Genomic DNA, 22547 nt, shown 5'->3' with positions numbered 1-22547 from the left:
ACTGAACTTAAATATACAAGCTTTATAAAAATGGTCATTCTAGAAGAAAATTGCAGATGGCACTTAGAGGCTTTTGCATCTGACCTCTTCATATATATATATATATATATATATATATATATATATATATATATATATATATATATAGAGAGAGAGAGAGATAGATAGATAGATAGATAGATAGATAGATAGATAGATTTTATTTTATATTTTCACTTTATTTTAATTTTAGTTTAAGTTTTAGTCATTTTGCAATGTGCTTTTTACTGTTTATTAGTTTTTAATCTCTAATGTATTTTAGTTTGAGTAATTTTAGTACTTCCACTTATTTTACTTTAGTTATTTGCCAAGGCAGCATTTATAATTTTTGTTTGAGTTAAGTGTAAGTTTTTTTTTGTCTAATATTTAATTGTATTATTTCAGCCTTATTTCCATCAACGAAAATAATTTTTAATAGCTTAAAAGTTTTAGTTATCCTTACGAAAAAGAAGTTTATTCAAGTCTGCTATTAGTATACTTCTTTTAAACTAAAACAAGTGTACTTTCAGTCTACTTTTTAATATACTTAAAGGGGTCATATAATGCCATTTTTGTACAAGCTAATATGATTCTTTAGTGTCTAAATCAGGGTTCACCAATCTCGGTCCTGGAGGGCCGCTGTCCTGCAGAGTTTAGCTCCAACCAGCTCCAACACACCTGTTTGAAAGTTTCTAGTATGCCTAGTGAGACCTTGATTAGCTGGTTCAGGTGTGTTTAATTGGGGTTGGAGCTAAACTCTGCAGGACAGCAGCCCTCCAGGACCGAGATTGGTGAACTCTGGTCTAAATTAAAAGTTTGTAATATACTTTAATTAAAAATTCTCATTAGTATTGTAAGAAAACACTCATTTTACCTGGTCAAAAACAGCTCTGTTTTCAGCACGCCGTTTAAGTGCATGTGTCTTTAAATGATAATGAGCTTTGCTCACCCCGCCCCTCTGTTCTGTGCGTATACCGTTTGTAACACAATAACCATAACGCGTTGTTCATTATAAACGTGGGATTATGAATTATATTGAGAACGTAGTACATAGAAAACATGCCGTAATGTACCCTGAGTGTAAACAGCCGCATTCATCGTAAAGCGTGCAGCAAGCGATTTGCAAAGATTAATATAAATATTAATATAAAGGTTAATAAAACGTTACACTCACTTCTTCTTCTGGAGGTGCAGCAGGAACACGAATAGTTGGTACCGATCCTTTTTTCAGGAGCAGCTTCTTAGCAAAACCAGCTTTATAACATTACTGACCCTCGTTTGTAAAGCAGTCTGGTGTGTGAAATGATTCGCGCAAACATGAAAGCATTGACGTTGATCGTGGGGAATATTCCCTTCGTAAACAAACTCAGCCACTGCGTCTTCAGCAGTTCGTCAAAATGACTGCTGTGTTCCTTATTACACCCGAGAACAGAACACCACAATCTCTTAGACGTCATTCTGCTCATAGACAGTGCTCCAGCGTATCAACAATGACCGGTCCGCGCGGACCATGATTGACAGCTCGTTCACGAGCGAGGGCGGGTCTGTGTTGAAACGCTGCTGTCAATCAACAATCGTGGGAGGGGCGTCGATTTTGTGACAGCAGCGTCTTTGATTTTGGGAAAACATATAAGGAGATAAAAAAAAAACACTGGATGGATTTTTATCATTTTATGATGGTTGTGTACAGGCACTGCCAACACACATTTCAGTACAATCAACTTGTAAAAGTGCATGTACCATTATATGACCCCTTTAAAATTGCACTGAAGTAAAAACTTCCAAGTGTTGATAAAAAGGATGCATGAAGCTAGAATAAAATGTTTTTAAAATGGAAAGAGTTAAAGTACAGTTAAAGGTATATTTCAAGTATAAAAAAGGAATACCTAAATAGGAACACAGTGGTATACTTAAAGTGCAAAAATAATATATAAATAGTAAACTACAAGTATGATGTTGTTCACTTAAATAAAACTTACAAGTATACTCGCAGTATAAAACAACTAAACTAGCAGTTTACTGAAAGTATACTTCAAAGTGTACTTTCATTAACTAAAGAAAAATGCTATTTGACTAGTAAACTATCCGTGTACTTATAATTTTACTTGTAGTATAGTTGCAGTAAAAATTAAAAACTTTCAAAGCTCAAAGTTTACTACTGTTATTCTTATACTACACTTACAAGTATACATTTATACATTAAAAAGTGGGCCAATTTAGTCCTAAGTATTGAAACAGTACAAGTATACTTACAAGTACATTGATATTAGTATACTTACTACATTAAGTACACTTATTATAAAATACTTCAACTTAATAAAATTACTAGAAGTAAACTTATTTTTTGTAAGAGCACAAAAACAATGATTAATGCTATCGCTCTATACTCTTTTATATTTTATACTTATACTCAATTTTGTCTATTTTCATTTCTCATGGGAGAAACGCTTGTTTTTTTTTATGTAATATGAATTTAAAGTCTTTGTTTTAACGTACACTAAAAAAAAAAAAAAAAAAATCTTGTTCAACATACTCCAATAATCTTGGTTTTATTTACAACTTCGAAAAAACAAAAAAAAATTATATACAGTGTATAAATTTACATCATAGCCTAAATGTGTGTGTGTGTGTGTGTTTGCAGAGCTGCTGTGAGACCTGGAATAGATGCAACCTCACCTACACCGGTAAAACGGGAGACATTTACTGTGTCTAGAGTCACTGCTTTGATCATTTATGATCACTGGGTTCATTTAATTGCTCATTTTTAATTATTTACATTCGTTTGTGTGTGTGTGCAGCCGCTGTCTCCACGTCTCGCAGGTCTGCCGTCTATGACCGAAGCCAAAGCTCTCTTCCTGAAACACTGTGTCAAGGTAAACCTGTCCGTTTGTGCATGTATTGTCATATCTAATGTCACATGTACAGTATGTTGATATGTGTCGTCTGTAGGGCTCGTACTGTAGGCCGCTGGATCTGCAGAACCTGCTGACTGAAGCCATTGCAAAGGGAGGTGAGAAAATGTTTATTCAAACGGTGCTTTTCATCCACTTACTTCTTTATTTCTACATTTGCATTTCAATGCAAAACACCCTTAGCAGGAGAAGTGATGTTTACCGTTCCTCTCCAGTGCCGTTATAATGCAATTCTTTACATTCGTTCTGCAAGCCGAGCTGAAAACCATATGGGAAGTGATGCGTTAAACAGTGAGGAAGTGCGTTTGTTGATGTTGTTTCTCGTTTTCTGTCCGGTCAGTTTTCGCAGGTAGTGAGAAGAAACTGAGTTTGGAGCAATGCAAGAGTTTTGTGGTGCTCATGGATGTATCCTTTATATCGAGTGCACTTGTTTTACTTTATTCATATTTGTAATTAACTTTTAATTTTTATATTTTTAGTTATCATGATAATTTTTGTTTAATTTTTTATAATTTCATCATGTTCTTTTGTCTTTTTATTTTTTATTTTTTTATTGCTATTTCGGTTTAATTGTTCTTTCTTAACTTCAGTTTTAGTTAGTTATTTCCAGTTAATCATTTTAGTGCTTTAACTTAAAGGTATAGCGGAGGATTTTCCCGAATTTTAGAAAAGATCCGCCCTCTCCACTTTTTGAAAAAATGCACATGCGCAACACTCTACCTGCTCCCGAGAGGGAACGCCTATTAAACGTGTGCACGAGAGAGCATGCACGAGCCTAGTGCGTGACTTGTGCCAGGGCTAGCATCGCTAATCATAGCTTACATTAACTTTTACTAGCAGTGATTTTAAATGGATTTCTCCAAATAGCATGCCAAACTTTACCTGTCGAGTAGAAACTTCGCGACTGAGGCATCAGTGGGAAGCCCAACCTGTGCTTTTAGCGCACGCCATCGTGTGGAATATTCTCCCAAACACACTCTGGTCTTGTTTCTTTCTTCAGAGGCCTTTCTCTTCTTGTCATACAATTCGTAGACACTTTTTCTCTTGCGACATGCCCTCAGACATTTTGAAAAAACCCGGTGAGAACGGCGAGCTTCAATGAATGGCTGAAACCGTAGCTCACCACCATAGACAGTATATAAACGGCTCACCACACATATACACCACAAAGTGTGAAACTACCTAGGGACGAGCACGTACGACGGCCTTACGTAAACATATCACCAGAATGATTGACAACTAGGAGGACCAATAGTCTTGATGATCCACCCGGAAAAAGAAAATCCTCCACTATACCTTTAAAGGTATAGTTCACACAAAAATGAAAATTACCCCATAATTTACTCACCCTCAAGCCATCCCAGGTGTTCATGACTTTTTTTCTTTCAGCCAAACACAATCTAAAAGAGTTAACACAAAAGAGTTATATTAATAAATATCCTGCCTCTTCCAAGGTTTATAATGGGAGTGAATGGTACCTTGGATTTTGAAGCCCAAAAAAGTGCATCCATCCATCATAAAAGTAATCCATACGGCTCCAGGGGGTTAATAAAGACCTTCTGAAGCGAAGCGGTGCGTTTTTGTTTGAAAAATATCCATAACTTTATAAATTATAACCACTGGCTTCCGTCGACAGCCGTACGCGAGTCTAGTTCCGGCTGAAGAGTAATATTCCACTGTTTTACTATATTTTGATCAAATAAATGCAGTCTTGGCTAAACTTTTGACCGATAGTGTGTCATGCAACAGTTTGCTTCACATTCTATTTCTAAGAATAGTTTGCTGTATATATATATATATGTTAGTACTCCATTCTCAGCATAGCGCGGGTCTTATCTCATTCGCCTCGGGCACATCTGGGTGTGTGAGGTATTTTATGGTGCAATTCAAAAGAATGCATAAGATTGGGTGGAGATCGGAATGTCACCTTAACCGCACCAATCAGAGCCAAGGAATGGGTCGACTCAGTTTGACAGAGTTCCAGGCATTGTGGGAAAAACTCCAGAAGTGGACGGTGAGGACATTTACCTGTTTTAATGAATGTGTAGGGAGTGTTTGATTACGGTGAGGTGAAGGCAGTGTGTTCTCATGTCACATGACAAATGACATCATCATAAGAACATTAAAAAAAAAAAAAAATCACCTAAAACGGACAATTTAACAAAAATGTACCCTCATTTTGGATGAACTATAGAGTGCATTAGTGCCCTCTCACTTTTTTAGCGACATTGGTTCCGGAATTATTTTTTTCCATACATTTCTCCCATAGGGATTTTTTTTCAATTCTTCATTAAAGCGTAATAAACCATGAACCAGGCCGATTAGCTATAAAGGTGAATCACAACACTACAAACTTTGATTTGAAGCAAACACAAGGTACAAAGAACATGAACTTAACAGCTTAAGTGAGGCAAAGAACTACAATCCCAAGCATTGCAAACAGGATAGTCAAATTAAAAGTGATACAATATACAATCTTGGGTGGAGTGGGCGGAGCTTACGTGATCTTTCGACTCTCTGATTGGTGGAATTGTCTGTCCATCATCATGGGTAATGTAGTTTTTCACCACAAATTCCATGATTATTTTACAACTTTTTAAAGCAAATACCATCGATTAACAACCTCGTTGCTCACAGTAGATCTGTCTTTAAAGCTTTACAAGTTATCATTCAAAATCAATTTCCTTATGGAGAAAATGAATGGAGTTTTTACTTCCGGAACCCGACCGTTGCTGCTTTGGAATTGATTAATATTCATTACTGCATTTTAGATCAAATAAAGACTGGATTACGTGATTATTCACCCTTCTGTGTGTGTGTTTTGTAGGGTATTTTTATGACATTTGACAAAAACAAGAACCAATCGCTGGATTACAAAGAAATCTCCCCCGCTCTGTCAGCAGCAGGTGAAACCTATGACACACACTTACTCACACACTCACACGCACACGCACATTAATGCAAGTATGAGCAGGCACACACACACACACACACACCCTATACATGCAAATGCAATCATTGACGCAACAGTTCATTTATAGAGAATGAACACACACATTCTGTTACTCAGACACTATTAGTGAAATGGTTTCCCACACACATCAGGCTGTAACACACCCAGCTTTCAGAAGAGAAACCTGTTCATTCATCTGTGAGAGGAATGTTGAAGGAGGAGTGTGTGGGCTGGTCATCAGGTTGATCTGTGCTCGTCTGCTCTGGTCTAGGCATACAGGTGGATGAGTTCATACTGCAGCTCATCGGCCTGCGCTACACAGAGCCAGACATGACCGTCAGCTTCCCGGGATTCCTCTTCCTGCTCTTGAAACTGGACAGCATGATGCGTAAGAACACACCAGTCAAAGTCAAACTACTGGAACAGTTATTGCAAAGTGGTCCAAATGCTGTTCGAACACACTTGGCATTGCATAAGAAACAACATCAAATCATGTATATAAAATAGAAATTGTATATTTTTCATGCATAACATTTCAGAAAAAGAAGTTTGCATGGTTTTAATGGTAAAATAGTAAATATGTGACCCTGGACCACAAAGCCAGTCACAGGGGTACATTTTTTGAAATTGAGATTTATACATCATATGAAAGCTGAATAAATAAGCTGTCCATTGATGTATGGTTTGTTAGGATAGGACAATATCTGGAATCTGAGGGTGCAAAAAAATCGAAACATTGAGAAAATCTCCTTTAAAGTCCATTTATGTTCGCGATTGTGCTGCATTCACTCACAAAAATAAATGTTTTATATATTTACGGTAGGAAATTTACTAAATATCTTCATGGGACATGATCTTTACTTAATATCCTAATGATTTTTGGCATAAAAGAAAAATCTATAATTTTGACCCAAAGGGTGTATTGTTGGCTATCGCCACAAATATACCCGTGCGACTTGTGACTGGTTTTGTGATCCAGGGTCACATATGCTGTTTAGAAGGCCCTAAAAAGTATTTGGACTTCACTTAAGTATTAAGCCACACTTAAAAGTGTCACTGTTGTTTGTGTGTGTGTGTTTGTCTTCAGGCAAGTTTCAGTCCTTTGATATGACGGGAATGGGAATGATTTCAGTGAACTGCAGACAGGTAAAAACATGAAACGCATGAGAGCGTTGAGCATCTCACACACACATTCAATATTTCATGCTCTCTGATCTGCGACCTGTCAGATCCAAGCGTCCTAATTCTTCTTAACCGTCTTTCTGCAACGTGACTGACAGTTATTACGTGAGTCAGACGTGAATTTCTTGTCTTGTGAAAAATGTGATTTATTTACTGTGCGCCAACTGAATATTTCTGTGTTCGTTTCTTTCGCTCTTCCTCTTGATTTGTAGTTTCTGCACATGACCATGTACAACTGATTCCAGACCAGCGGCTGGAAAACAACATACATCTGCTTCAACTGCTCTTGATAAATGGATCGTTCCAGGACTGGACAATACAGCGGACACTACTGTATATATCACTGCACAGAACCTGCAAATATTAACCTGATTTTACTGCTTCTAGTGGACAGATGCCACTTCATGAATTTGCTTAATAAAAAAAAAATCTACAATAATTTGCGTAATTTTTTTTAATAGTATAGGCTATAATAATATATTTTTTTAAAAGTAACGTTATTATTTTATTATTATTTGTTAATAATAATGTAGTATTATTTAATAAGTTATTACATTTAATAATAATAATAATAATTTAAAGTTTTATAATTAGTGTTTGTTATATTTTAATGTTTTATTGTTTGATTGATCAACATTGTTCTTCTGAAATAAATTGGAATTGGAATAATAATAAATTAAAAATGTATGAGTATAAATATATAAAATAATGATACAAAAAATAAATATGATATATTCTGACATATTAATCAGATCTCGTTGCTTTAAAGTCGACATGAAACGGAAGTCGCGATAGTCTTTTCTTCTCTATAGTGAAGCGGCTTCTCGAACAAGAACAAGTTTAGGGCGGGGCTTGATTGGATGGTTGTGGTTTGCTATTGGTTGATCTCATGTGAGTGACAGGTTGCCCCGCCCTCACGCCAGTAAACGCATCATCAGAGAAGAGAAGAGATGCTGCTGTGAGAGCGAGGGGAAGTTAGCATTCTGATTAAATAAAAAAAATAATGCTATTCACAGATAAATCATTTATAATAAAACTGCAATATTCCATAAAAAATAGAAATTGCCAATTTTGATTTCATGGTGACTTTAAACGAAACTTTAAATGTGTTGTTCCTCTTGCTCTGGACACATGTTCCGTTTATATTTATTACAGTGAGCACTTTTGAGAGCACACATGACTGGGAAACATTCCAGATAATGAAATATGTGTGGATGGGATCAGTTCAGGAATCTTGCATGAGCTTTGGGTCTGTAAAATGTCTCAGCTATGATTTCTGACACGCGGCTGCTGCTGCTGCTTTGAATTGCAAAACAGTAAATGATTCAAATAAGCAACTGATTTGTACCCGGATATTACAGATAATAGAAGAGATTACCTAAATAAAGATCAGTATCAGTCACTGGGGGTGTGTATGAGTTTGATGCAGTTTAATACTCAGGATTTGGGTATTGTAAACAATGTAAACAACAGCGTATGGTCGATGCGCTCGTCTGTCTGATGTTGACCCACTTCACGTCCCCTTTGACAGACACCATGAAATTTTAATGTTCGGTTTAAGCAGCTTATAGCTGTCAGAGAACCAGACCAGTTTAACTACAATAAATTCAAGTCATACACATTCATGTGTTTTTTTTCCTTAAACAATATGTGTTATTCTAACTGTATACAGTGGAATTCAAATGAAGAAGAACACAACCGGCTGGTGAGTGTTTCGTGGAAAGTGTATTAATAATAGATTCACTCTTTCTGTTTGTGTAAAGTTAGAAGATACAGGATACACTGATGTACAAGGCAAAAATAAGTATCTTTAAAGTGACATTTTCTAAGCCCATTGCTTTTGATTACATTTAAATATAATAATAGATATAGTTATATACACATTTTATATAAAATATATTTATACAATGTGAGTAATATTTTAAATTACATTAAAATACTTAAATATATATAATATACATTATACATGTATAAAATGTGTGTAAAAACCCAATCTGAATACATTTTAATAGCCTATATTATATAATATACATATTTATATACATGTATAAAATGTATATATATGTGTGTATATATATATATATATATATATATACGTTATATAGGCTATATACAGTATATATATATATGTAAATTATATATATATACACGTTATATATATATATATATATATATATATATATATATATATATATAGATATAATATGTAAATTATATCAATTCATTTTAAATATAATTAATATCCAAAATATTTCATTATAATTATATACACATTATCTAAAATCTATTTATAAAATCTAAGTAATATTTTAATTTACATTAAATACTTAAATAATAAATAACACATATTTATATACATGTATTAAATTGATATATATATATATATATATATATATATATATATATATATATACATATACATACACATTTGATATATGTATATAAAATATGTAAATGAGCAAATTATATATCAATAAAATCTATATAATGTAAGTAATATTTGAATTTCCATTAAAATACTTATATAAATTATATAGAATATATATATTAAGTATATATACATGTATATGAAAATCCTAAATATGATAATCCAAAATATTTAGATATAATTATATATAAATAGAACTCATGTCATTTATTTATTTTAAAATAAACAGTGCAGTTCATCCTTTCAGAAAACCTTAGATTAGATTTCGTGTTCTGAACTCCTCAGTGAATATTTTCATATAACATGCACAAATTCACATTTTCTATTCTTAAAAATACTTCCCCCTGCGATATCCTCCAATCGCAGAAGCCCACCCAGTTCGTGGGTAGAGCTGAGGTCGGATTTCTTCTGAATAAGTAAACGGGTCATTTAAATATTCATGAGTTTCTCGGGCCTACTACCTCCTCCTCAGTGGGAGCGGCGCGTCTCTCCTACTCCATTTTTCGTCAGAAGGAAGGGTGGAGGAACACACTTTCGGCGGGGATCCTGTCAGTCCACGCAGCGGATACTTCACACCGAGCAACAAAGACTTCGAGAGCAAGTAGTGCAGTCTCATTCCTTCTCGTTGGTCGGTTAGGAAGAGTCTTTACAGTGCCCTTAGGGTTTGTGACATGGTAGATTATCACGCTGCTAATAATCAAACATATTATTCGTCCAGCGGTCAACAGCAGACATACATGGAGCAGGAGAACGATTGGGATCGGGACCTACTACTGGACCCGGCCTGGGAGAAACAGCAGAGGAAGGTAAGAGGTTCTGACGGGAAAAGCTCGGGGGCCGCCGCAGGGGCCTGTGTTAGGAGCATATTTGTGCGTTTTTTAGTCACGCATAATGTGCCTTATTATCATTTGACGGCTCTTATATGCGCTTAGAAGTCGCTTCGAATGTTAGAATGTTTCGCGGGTTTCGAATGTTACGGCGTTACAATGTTTCAGTCGTGCGCGCGCGCGTGTGTGCGTGAGTGATACATTGTAACGGCTGAACCTGTTTTACTAGTGCGAGTTTCATTCGCCAGTGCTGCTTTTTCCCCCCCTACTCTGTTCTTTCTCAAAGCGACATTTAGACTCCTAGTTACAGCCAGACATCCGGATTTAAAATGGCAGTAGCGGTAGATATCACAGTACAGGAGCTTAAAATAGCTGCCGAAATGCTGTTTCTGGAGTTTATCTGCTGTTCTGGAGAGGAAAGATAAGCTTAAAAAGAAGAGGAAGAAAAAATTAAGCTAACAGGCGCGTTTATATATTTAGTTCTCTCTTTTTTTTCTTCCCCCACGTAAAATCAGATTGATAGTGTTTTATGCTCATGAATTATAGTGAGGAATTTGAATGACGTTTTTGGGTGTGTGTGTGTGTGTGTCTTTTGGGGCAAAGGCAGGCTTGACTGATCTGCCGTTTTGTGTGTGACAGACAGGATTTCAGATTGGGTTTTCAGAGAGAGTTGGTCAAAGTTTGATTGGACAAATAATCAATTATTAACCCACCGGAGCCCCTTAAGCAAACGCACACAGAAATATATCACATATATATAGACACAGTCACTGCCCTTCAGACCCCAGAGGTATGAACGCACTCATAACTGGGGCATTTATTTGAGAAACTCGAGTGGAGGAGGAGATTGACTGAATTCTTCTGCGCCCCTCCCCCTTTCTACTTGTTTTGTTACACTTGTGAGGCCAAATTTCTGTAAACTGTTTCAAATGGCTGATATCTAGAAAACAGTGGCTGTCCAAGTACAGTATAGTACAATTTGACTACTGCAAATAAGATGAATTTAAACCACCAAATTGTCAATGTCTATTGCTATAAATATCATGCATAAAATCCCTGTCAAATATCAGTGAAATAGGTGTCACATCTCTTTGACAGTCATAAACACAGAAATCTGGTTGGCTGACACATTTTTTGCAAGGCAGAGTTTTGTAGAGCGGGTTTGATCTAATTGATTACTTTTCTTGTTGTTTCTTGTACCATGCTGCTCTGAACTGTAGTAGCCTATATAGTATGCATAAACACCCAGTTAACTTACAACTATTGTGCATGTGCATGGAAGACTGTATCCCGCAATCCAACTTGCATTGTGGTTTAACATGACCTTCCGTTTCCAGTGTCTAAAATGTAATATTGTTTTAAAATCTTAAATGCCAAAGTATATAATGGGGTTATTATCGTAATTTGCTTAATTATAATAAGTGTGTAGTTTCTCCACCGTTAGTGGCACTGAGCAGAATTGTGAAAATAATCACTGTTATCAAACAAGTTTCACACTCCGATTATCTGTTATTGTTTAGGCAAACTTTTGGTGCAACAAGTGCACACTTCAATACGATTTTCACAAGTCTGCATGTTTCTGCACTTGGAAGTTTAGTGAACGTCACTTCAATCTCGATTCCCCACCGGTCGTAAAATGACATCTTGGCTCTGGAATTTCTATTGCATGTTTATGTGGATGGATATTACACACAGACCGAAGTTCTCTTGTGATTACCAAACCAACGCATCCTTTATAAAAACCCCACACTGAGTTTCATTACGGTCTCCATGCTCCGCTGCCTATTCCGCTTGACCGAAACAAGGCGTGTGGAATTATACCGAAGTCATCCCCTTATCCGTGACAGACGTGAAATTACTCCCCGACAAATGCCAAACGCCCTGTGACCGGCTAAGACTTGCTTCTCTCCGCTCCACCCAAATTGTCTAAAAGGCCATTGAAGTGTTTCAGCCTCCACTCAACAGCCTGTTTGGGCAGATATGAATTCAAATAAGATGCAGTGATTGAACTGGCTTTGTTCTTGTTATGTAGATAAGCACATATAAATCCAGCAGTGTTTGATAAGAGAGATGTCTGTAATCCTACAGGACAGCAAAGACAGGTTGTTTTGGAGTTTTAGACTTACTACTAGTGTGTGAAATTGCAAATGTTACTAGGGATGCACGATATAGCAGTATTGGCCGATATATGTTCATTTTTAATGTTATCGTTATCGGCCCGATTGGAACATTTGGCCGATAAATAATGGATTATTTCCTTCAGCTGGGACACTTCAGATGCGCAATGTTCAACATTATGGCTTTGAATTGCTTGAAATATGATTGAAATTAGGGATGCACGATATGTCGGCAGCCATATCGGTATCGGCCGATATATGTTCATTTTTAATGTTATCGTTATCGGCCCGATAAGAAAATTTGACCGATATATAAAAAAGCCGATAAATAATGTATTATTTCCTTCAGCTGAGACACTTCAGATGCGCACTGTTCACCATGATGGTTTTGAATTGCTTGAAATATGATTGAAATAACTAAATACAGTTAAGTGCAACATGTGCAGCACAAGTCTGTCATATCGGCTACAAAAAATGATTATGAGAACATTATAATTGTGTGCTTGAGACATCGGATTTTAATGGTGGGACTTTTGTTTTTGTAATCTGGATCCCAAAAATTACATAAACATTTTGGGATTTAGATTTATCATCCAATATATCGGTTATCGGCTTTCAAATATACAAAATTATCGGTTATCGGTATCGGCCAAAATGTGTTTGATAAGAGAGATGTCTGTAATCCTACAGGACAGCAAAGACAGGTTGTTTTGGAGTCTCAGACTTACTACTAGTGTGTGAAATTGCAAATGTTACTAGGGATGCACGATATATCAGTATTGGCCGATATATGTTCATTTTTAATGTTATCGTTATCGGCCCGATTGGAACATTTGGCCGATAAATAATGGATTATTTCCTTCAGCTGGGACACTTCAGATGCGCAATGTTCAACATTATGGCTTTGAATTGCTTGAAATATGATTGAAATTAAGGATGCACGATATGTCGGCAGCCATATCGGTATCGGCCGATATGTTCATTTTTAATGTTATCGTTATCGGCCCGATAAGAAAATTTGGCCGATATATAAAAAGACGATAAATAATGGATTATTTCCTTCAGCTGAGACACTTCAGATGCGCACTGATCTTCACCATGATGGTTTTGAATTGCTTGAAATATGATTGAAATACATAAATACAGTTAAGTGCAGCGCAAGTCTGTCATATCGGCTACAAAAAATGATTATGAGAACATTATAATTGTGTGCTTGAGACTTCGGATTTTAATGGTGGGACTTTTGTTTTTGTAATCTGACTCCCAAAAACTATATAAACATATTTTTGGATTTAGATTTATCATCCAATATATCGGTTATCGGCTTTCAAATATACAAAATTATCGGTTATCGGTATCGGCCAAAATGTATCGGCCTTCAATTCATCATAACTTTTGTGTACTTTTAAACAATCTCCAGTAGCCTTTTCCACTCCCATACCCCATCAAACGCTTCCAGATGTTTATGATGGATGTCTGTTGTATATTATAAACAGATGATTTTGACTCTGATTGAATGAACCGCATTCTACACTGCCACCAAATTGTCATCTTGCTTGCCAACAGTAAACAGACTCTTTTTTTTTTTTCTGATTATTATAAATAAATGTACGGTAACTCTATTTCAATATTGCTGTCTTTCATTACATTGACGTTGGCATGACAATAATAAACCACCAGAGACTGTGTGTTTTAGGGATTTGTACCCCAGTTAAGGACTTTAGGCTGTTGTATTTAGATCTCTTACATGTAATAACTTCACTGTAATGCACAGCCTAGAGTGGCTTATTGCTTTATAGCACCGATAGGGGTAAAAAAAAAAAAGAAGGATTTCAGAGAACCAATAACGTTGGCCAAATAAAACCCCTTGAGTCATGAGGACTTGAATGGAAGATTGCTGTTTGAAGAGTGCTGTGGATTTGGTAGCGAGTTTGGCTCTGTATAAAGGTCTCTCTCTCTATCATTATGTCTGTTTTAAAAGTGTTACAGAACTGAAATGATCACAACTGCAAGTGTAATCGTGTTTCTGTTCTGTACTTGGACCGAGACTCTACGCTACTGTTCAGGGGCCTCGTTCCTCTATAAAACAGTGGGATTCATTCTGAGAAGTTCAAGACTTTGGCTCCGTTCCAAGCCCTAGTCAGTTGCCGTGTTGTCTACTATCTAAATAGAGGGTTGACTTCTCAGGCAGCTTGTTAACTGTTCCAGAAACAGTCACTTATGAGGTTACCTTTCACTCTTCCACACGGTAACCTTCATAAGTGTTCTTCAAAGGTTGCAGCTCATTCAAAAAATACACTAAATTACCTTTCAAAGTTTGATTATTGGAGCATGTTTTACAAGGACGTTTTTCTATGCTTCAAAATGTCACATTTAATTCAACGTGTTGCTTGCCATTTCTTGGTAATTATGTGTGAAATGAACTAGCAATTTCTGTGTGAAAATTGTTTCCACGTTGTTTTTTTTTTTTTTTTGCTTAACTTGACTCAAATTGATAAAGTGTTTGGCATTGTCATGTAACTAAGTTAAGTTAAATAAGTACATAGCACACACACACACATTATTAGGTCAAATAGTCCATTTGTATTTGGAGTGAATATTTGTGTTGCTACATTTTAGTTTTGCATGAAATATTCAACATCTTATATTGATATTTTTCACTCTACTCATTGTAATACGTTATTGGATCCAGTCGATGGTCACTTCAAGGAAGTCATTTTATTGTTTATGGTCATGTGATCCTGGGTTTGAGTTAATGTGTAAACAGAAGTTGCAATTAAATTGCACACATTTTTGTCAATCATTTCAGTTTAAATAAGTTTCAAATGTGAGTTTAATTGTAAATACGTTAGTGCAGGGGTTTCCAATCTTTAACATGCAATGGACCCCCAATATAATCATTGTTGCGTTAGGACCCCTTACATTTATAAAGGCATCTATCCTCAATAAACATTAAACACTCAATTTATACAGTAAAAAAATTATAAATGAAAAATTAGTTTCTATTTGGTAAAGTTACATTATTCAATTCTTTCTACTCACTATAGTAGTGTTACTGTTAAATATACTGTTTTAATTTGTATGAATAATATTTTAATATAATTAAATCTATTCAATAGATTAATAATTAACTAATAATATTTATTTTCATCAAATATTTTTTCATTTATTTTAATCTAATTTACTTATTTTAATCGTTATTTATTTTTGTACTTTTTTTATTTATTTATTTTTGACAGTTTTTCTCTAAACGTTTCCACTCGCTTGAGGCCCTTTGGGGGTCCCAGGACCCCAGTTTGAAAACCCCTGCGTTAGATAGCTATGTGACTGTCCACAGGGTCCAAAGAAGAGCTGGAAGAGACTGATTTGTTCAGTTCACCTCTTCATATTTCTATATTTGGTGTGCGGTATCATGATAGCCTTGCCTCAGGGCCGCTGTCCTGTCCGGTCACTGAGTTTGATTGAGCTCATCGATTGTGTTTTTTAACTGAGGGGGGTTTTATCTGTATCCCAATTTGCACTGCAACAAACGTGTGTTGTGCTACAAAAATACATCATCCCTGCAAGACTCAATTTGTGCATCTTGTGTACTTTAGGCTCATTACACTATTGCGTTGTTAGCTTAGCAGTAAGTAAGCTTAATATTAAACTGTTTGTATCGTTTTGAAGTGCACTTTTGATTTGCTGCCTGTGTAAGAGCGTTTCATAACAGTTACTGTAAGATGCCTTTAAATGTACGCAGCACTGGAAAAAATATGGTTGGTTTAACTTAAATTTTGCCTTAATTTTGAGTTCATTCAAATAAAAAACTTCATGTAATACAATTACGTAGTTAGTTAATAAATAGAAACTCAAAATATTATGCTATCTGAACCACATGAATTATCTAAGAAAAATAAATTGTGATAAATCATGAAAATTATTACATGTATTAAGCAGCGCGCTAGCCTTTGAAACGGATGTGATGTTTAGTGAAGCAGGATTGTAGATTACAGAAGGTATCCATTGTGTATCCATGAAAAATAAAATACTCTTTTTTTGTTATTACTGCATATGCAAATGTTGCATTAGTGAAGCTGACACAAAACTACAGCAGTTATTAATTGGAGAATCCTGTAGACTTCATGAAGGAAATGCAGAGTGTCTTCAGAAGCGATTGATGTCCACCTCACTGGCTTGAGATGGTGTACTGTTAGTAACTCTATGTATTTGTCGTTTAACACTTGCTCTTTCACTGATATTTCACATGCATATTTCGTGTGTCTGTTTCTCGGTTGTGGTTTGGTCTCGAGAGCATCGCTGCACAGGCGGTTCACTTATTTTTGTCCATATAAGCGTTTCACACCATGTTGTCAGCTAACGAGATGCGCAGCGCAGAATCATGTGATAAACGTGTACTATACGTGCGAGTTCCTGTTAAAACTAGGCTTGAGAAAATGTCTGCTCTAATTATTTGTTATAATACTTTGTACTTGCATTGTTTGTACTTGCATATGCATGTTCATAACAAAAAAAGTGCGTAATCAAATCCCACTTGGCCATGTGTTGTGTTCCTGAAGTGTTTTTCCATGCACTGTAACTCTGTTACACACGAGGAGTTGCACTGAAGAGTTTGCACTTTGCAAATTAATTGAATTTGGCGATGGCATTTTTCTGAAAGGTCAAACGGATTTGTCCTCTCTGGGTTGCCGTGACTCAAAGGTCCTCACTACAACCCGCCAAAATAAAGGTTTGGTTTAAGTATATGACAGAAATATATTACCATTATACAGTAGAATGTACTTCTCAAAGTAGAAGTAATAATAATAATAAAAAATCTAACATTTCATAGGGCACTATTACCGTTAAAAATGTAATAAATTATGAAATGTGAAGTTTTTTTGAATTTAGTTGATCAGACATGCTTTTTGATTATCATTAAACCAGAAAACAGAGTGTGGTGAAACGTATTACACAGATACACTGACACATGGCCTTATGAAATCCATTTATTTTATTTTTTTGACCAAATTAAAATTTTTTCTGATTAAATATTGCTGGTCTATCTGATTTAAATGTTAGAAATCAAAGCATGTCCAATTAATTGCAATCATTAAACTTATATATATTTTAACAGTAGTTTATTAAAGGGTTAACAAAACATTTTTATGGCCCTTTTTCTCAAATTCCATTATTCGCAGGTATTCATATCTGGCACTAAGTAGTTTATGATAATGAATGTTTCATTTCCCAGAATGGAGTGCTGACCACGAACTCTCTGAATGAAGAGCTTGACCATGAGTCAGAGCATGCTGGGATAATTGAGGCGTGAACTGAAGCGCTGTGGTTACTGTGCAGTAATCCAGTTTGGGATTGATTTGTTATAGTGAGTGTTTGGACCAGGTTCAGGTGTGTCCCAGTGAAAACACTGAGTGGGAGTGGACTGAGATAAGGGCATTATAATATGAGGTCACATAAGGCGTTGCGTCAGCTGACCTACTTCAGTCACGCCCAGCCGGAGAAATACTTTCAGGAATACGAGTGTTTGCTCTTGAACATATCTACTTAGATCAATACAGAAGTCTTAACGAACGCTGATGTGTTGAATCACTAAATATTGTATGATCACAGATGTGCTGTTTAATGTAAACAGAATAAGAGTTTCCCAGTACACCAAAAATACAGGCACTAGTTTTTTTCTGCGTTAATTTTGAGATATTAATCATTTATTTCAAGGAACAGCTGTTCTCTCAGAAACCATTTTCACAGATCTTGTTTTATCAGAATTGTAACTATTCATTTTGAATTTATTTTTATATAAGTGAGCTGAAATTCTAGTTCCTTGTATTGATCACTTGGAAAAAAATCACTGGTTTCCAGGTATGGAAAAGTAGGAAACAAGGAAAACAATGTCGTCCTCATCCTCGTCCTTAGGGAGCTTGATTTCTTACAAAGCATTGAGACTCAGATTGCAGGACTCTTCTTGTCACATTGGTGATATTTTACTTTCTTTTCTTTTTTTAACTATTAATTCTAAGGTTTGGAAAGGGTCTATAAAATTGATCAGTAATCACAAATAAAGTCATGAATTCATTTGTCAAAAAGTGTGGGAACTGCTTTAGTTCAGATGCATGACAACTACTAAAGTTCAATCTACTTCCTGTTTTACATCCTGGTTATCTTAGTGATGGTTATGTGTAAATGAATGATGATGTCTTTGCCGGTCGCCTCAGAGAGGCTGTGCCAGCAGTTACTGGTCCGTGATGTACGGTAGCTGTACACAGCTGTTGTTAGAGTTGGTGTTCAGCTCTCGCTGTCCCTCGAGGATCTGTGGAAGTGGAAACATCAGGAACTGATCCAGCACACATTGTCCAGTGCTCACTTGTGGGGAAACCAGGAGTCATTCCTGCCCTGTCACTCACTGTGGCCGTTCACCACGTCAGGGCTTCTGTAACCTCACCAACCTGCTGAATCACACACTCCTGCTTTGGGAATTCACATGTGACTTAGTCCGTGGGGAGTTGAGTGATAATCCGTGATAAACATCTGTGATCCATGGATGATAATGGGTTTTAACATTAAAACTAAAACCATAAAAAAAATAAACATTTAGATACGGACTCAAATAGTGAGTCAGTGACTCAAAAGAAAATTAAACTAAACGAGGTGCCAAGGCATCATTTCAGAATTTTCTTTTTTAGGTTTTACTTGAAGTACTAAAATAACTTATACTGAAATAAAATTGAATAAGAACCATAGAACATATTAAAAAAAAAACTACTAATAAAAATGACAAAAACACTAAAATTACAGTGAAACCTAATTCAAAATATTAGTAAAAACTATAATAGTTTTTATGCACTTTTTTTTTTCTTCTTTTTTTCTTTTTTTTTAAGGAAATGAAACCTACCTTAGGACATTGCGGTTTTGTTTCATGACTGTTTCCTTCCCAAATTCTCTTTACTGTAAAGCAAAAACTGATGCATTTAAATGTGAGTATTTTCTTGTATGCAGTCTTGCACTTAACTGTTCGATGCATGACGTGACACCTCACAAATAAATACCCATATGAAGTTAAAAATGGTAATAGTCACAACTTCCTTTGCTCTCAATTTTGGATTGTTCTTTGTTTTATGTGTTTATAAAATTGTCATATTTTGTAGGGATTCGCTGTGCCCCCACCTGCCCCTTGTCCCGTCCGATCATCTTATTTACTGCATGTTCTTGTACAGTTTGTGTTGTTCGCACACCATGACGAGATGTGCCGGACACTTTCACTGTCTGTATGATGTCCTCCTCAGCACTAAAAGCTCTTAAGTGCGGCGGCTCAGACAAAAGACTGTCCTCTAAGAGGATTACAGCCTGGCTTCACCTAGTTTACCATCTGAACTATACGTTGTTGTATCACAGATGTTTTGATCCTTTAATTCTGCACCCTTTGTTTGGATGGGTGGATCCTGGGGGGGTCTTTTAAACAGTGTTGGGTGAGGGGTACGTTTATAGTAATGTGACCCATCATAAAAGACACACCACCACCAATAAAGCCTGTCCGCGTGGCTGTTTAACGGGTGGGCTGTGGCCCTGAGGGCGTCATAATCTATTGTGATTGTGTCTTGCTAGTATTGTAAATTTTGACAATCGCCACAATGTCTGGTCCACTTTGCACATTATTCTGGTCAAGGCTTGTTTGCTCACAACAGGAAGAGACCTGAAAGAGGATCAAAAAATTACTTATAATGTTAATAAAGGTTTTTGCACAAAAAACCCCCCAAAACAATATATATATATATATATGGAAAAACGATGTTGATGGAATGATGCGTTTTTAAGGGGCTGCGACTTTAAGGCTTGACAGTAAATGGCCACTGTTATGATTGGCTAACATCATTCAATAGGAATCAGCTATTGCACGCGAGTAAGTGTTTTGAAAACATTAGCCGTACGAAACCGTCATTTACAGACTGTAATGCAGCTGCTGTCAGATCCAATAGTCGACTGCTTCATCTTTCAGCAAAAGTTTCTTTGCATATTCTCAATTTCACCGTGCCTCGGTTACAAAACAAAATGCTGTCAAATGCTCCGAACAAACACAATCCATGATGGCATTAAAAATAAACCATCCACTTGTTCCTGATGCTGGTATCTTTCTGAAGTCTCTACAGAAATAAGCAAATGAGATGTTTGAAGACTCGTATAGACAGCCTCTGTGATTATAATGGGACACAACACATCAAGTGTAGGCAAATGTCAGCCGTTAAGTGACTGAATGCCAGTGGGCGTGGCCTATGGTGTGATGACGCGTAACTATTCGTCAGTATCTTGCTCCGGAGGCAGTCATATGCAAATGTATTTGCTCCTACATCAAAGATATCGCGAAATCAAAACGATGTTTATAATGAGGAGGACGTTTCAAGCTCTGAAACCCTCATGATGTTTTAATGGTACAAAGACCACTGAAGATTAAGGCATATTTGACTTCTCATGTCATGATCCCTTGAAAACAGTCAACCAGAATTAATTTTGTCGAAAATTAATGTCTATGTCGGCGCCGATGGCCTCGTGGTCAGCACGCCGACATGTAGCGGTGTTGCGCTCGGGCGGCCCGAGTTCGAGTCCCGGCTCGTGGACCTTTCCCGATCCCGTCCCCCGTCTCTCTCCCACCTCGCCTCCTGTCAACTCTTTACTGTCCTGTCGCAATAAAAAAAAAATTATGTCTATGATGTTACGATGTTTAAGTTCATTATGGATTTTGAAAATTTGGTTCAATTTGATTTTTGAACTGATTCCCTTTTACCTTTTTTTTTATTTATTTTTAATTTTTTTATATATATATATTTTTTTATATATACTGAAAACATGAGTATATAATTTGATGAGTGTGTGTATAGGCCAAATGTGATATTTTCACTAGCATGTGAAAGAAAAATCATGCAATAGTTATTCTAAGGCACAGAGAAGTACTGTGTCATCTGTTTTAAACAAATATGGTCGTTTAGCTCCGGAAGTCTATAAAACCCTCACCTTTGACCCTTGCAACGTGGCACATGGATTGATTTGAAGCTGGATGTTGTCATGCCTCGAGTTAAACACTTGAACCTGAAAAGTTTCCCTTGTTCCTCAATGCTGGACCAGAACTGATGTGAAACCCACGTTTATGGCTGGGGTTTTTGCTGCAGATGTGCATTTTTTTTTTTTTTTTTTTGAGATCTTAAAGCCAGCAGTTGCAAAACAAGAGGGAAGAACTTCTTGCACACACTTTCAAAACGAGACTCGGATTGACCTGATGCACTAAAGTCCCAGATGCATTCAGGGCTCATTGGTTGTGTCCCTGTCATGCTCTGATTGGCAAGGGGAAGTTGTTGTGGTTGTGGTTTCTGGTGTAAAAATGACTATTCGTGTGTTTGAGGGAACATGTGACCATGTACACCAACTGTCTCGTGGGAAATGTTGTGTTAGTAATGGCATTAATGTGTATCAATGACTCTTAGGCCCTGTTTACAGCTCGTATTAAGATGTGTTTTGGCCCGATCGGATCACAAGTAGACGAGAGAAACACATTCCCGTTCACACCTGGTGTTTTAATCCGTCTCTTCTGTCCACTTTCAACCACTTCTGTCCTGATTTCTTCTAGGAGAGGGTCTATGAGGGGGTAAATGGATGGGCCTTTTCAGATCTTTAGATCTAATGGATGTAATAAGCTCACGCAATTTACATATGAACGCGACCAGAGACGATGGAAAAACACTGAGAGCATCAGCTTTAGTTTCGGATCCGACAGACGCAAGATCAGCCGAACGCTGTGAGTGTGTGTTAGAAACCAGGAATGGTGAGAGAACATTGTGCTTGAGTTTTTCATCTTCAAACCAAACTTGGGTCTTCAGCCGACAAAGTTTAAACCCCGTCTGGCTAGAGCACTTCCCGTAATGTTTACACGTTAGGTCAGTAGGCGAAGAGCACTCTTTAGTCAGCGTCTTTTGCGCTGTTGCGTTCACACTACGAAAGCAATCCGGTCGAATGCGTTTTCCACTACCTCTGGAAGTGGTGAAAAGTGGACAAGCTCAAAACATTTCAGACCCCGTTTACACCTGTATTTAACGTCATCCACTTGTGATCCGATCGACCAAAACGTAT

General features: G+C 36.5%; 2 protein-coding genes across 3 annotated transcripts in view; both read left to right on the top strand.

Annotated features, from left to right (window-relative positions):
* LOC311296734 (calpain-9) overlaps nt 1-7481 on the top strand; it is a 25624-nt gene extending 18143 nt beyond the window's left edge. Inside the window, exons 12-20 of the mRNA XM_084418616.1 lie at nt 2660-2702; nt 2817-2891; nt 2968-3028; nt 3271-3335; nt 4876-4944; nt 5758-5836; nt 6155-6271; nt 6971-7029; nt 7278-7481. Coding sequence (XP_084274742.1) covers nt 2660-2702; nt 2817-2891; nt 2968-3028; nt 3271-3335; nt 4876-4944; nt 5758-5836; nt 6155-6271; nt 6971-7029; nt 7278-7304 — 595 coding nt within the window. The 3' untranslated portion in view covers nt 7305-7481. The remainder of the gene's footprint in view (nt 1-2659; nt 2703-2816; nt 2892-2967; nt 3029-3270; nt 3336-4875; nt 4945-5757; nt 5837-6154; nt 6272-6970; nt 7030-7277) is intronic.
* A 2493-nt stretch (nt 7482-9974) lies between these two features.
* Nucleotides 9975-22547, top strand: part of actn4 (actinin, alpha 4) — a 48579-nt gene continuing 36006 nt past the window's right edge. Inside the window, exon 1 of one of the 2 annotated variants that reach the window (XM_084418606.1) lies at nt 9975-10299. In XM_084418606.1, the coding sequence (XP_084274732.1) occupies nt 10165-10299 (135 nt within the window). In that variant the 5' untranslated portion in view covers nt 9975-10164. The remainder of the gene's footprint in view (nt 10300-22547) is intronic. The other variant, XM_084418605.1, reaches the window with a different exon arrangement.

Source organism: Rutilus rutilus (assembly GCF_951802725.1).
Source record: "Rutilus rutilus genome assembly, chromosome: 9".
NCBI classification, from domain to species: Eukaryota; Metazoa; Chordata; class Actinopteri; order Cypriniformes; family Leuciscidae; genus Rutilus; species Rutilus rutilus.
This window is presented reverse-complemented; position numbering and strand designations above follow the sequence as displayed.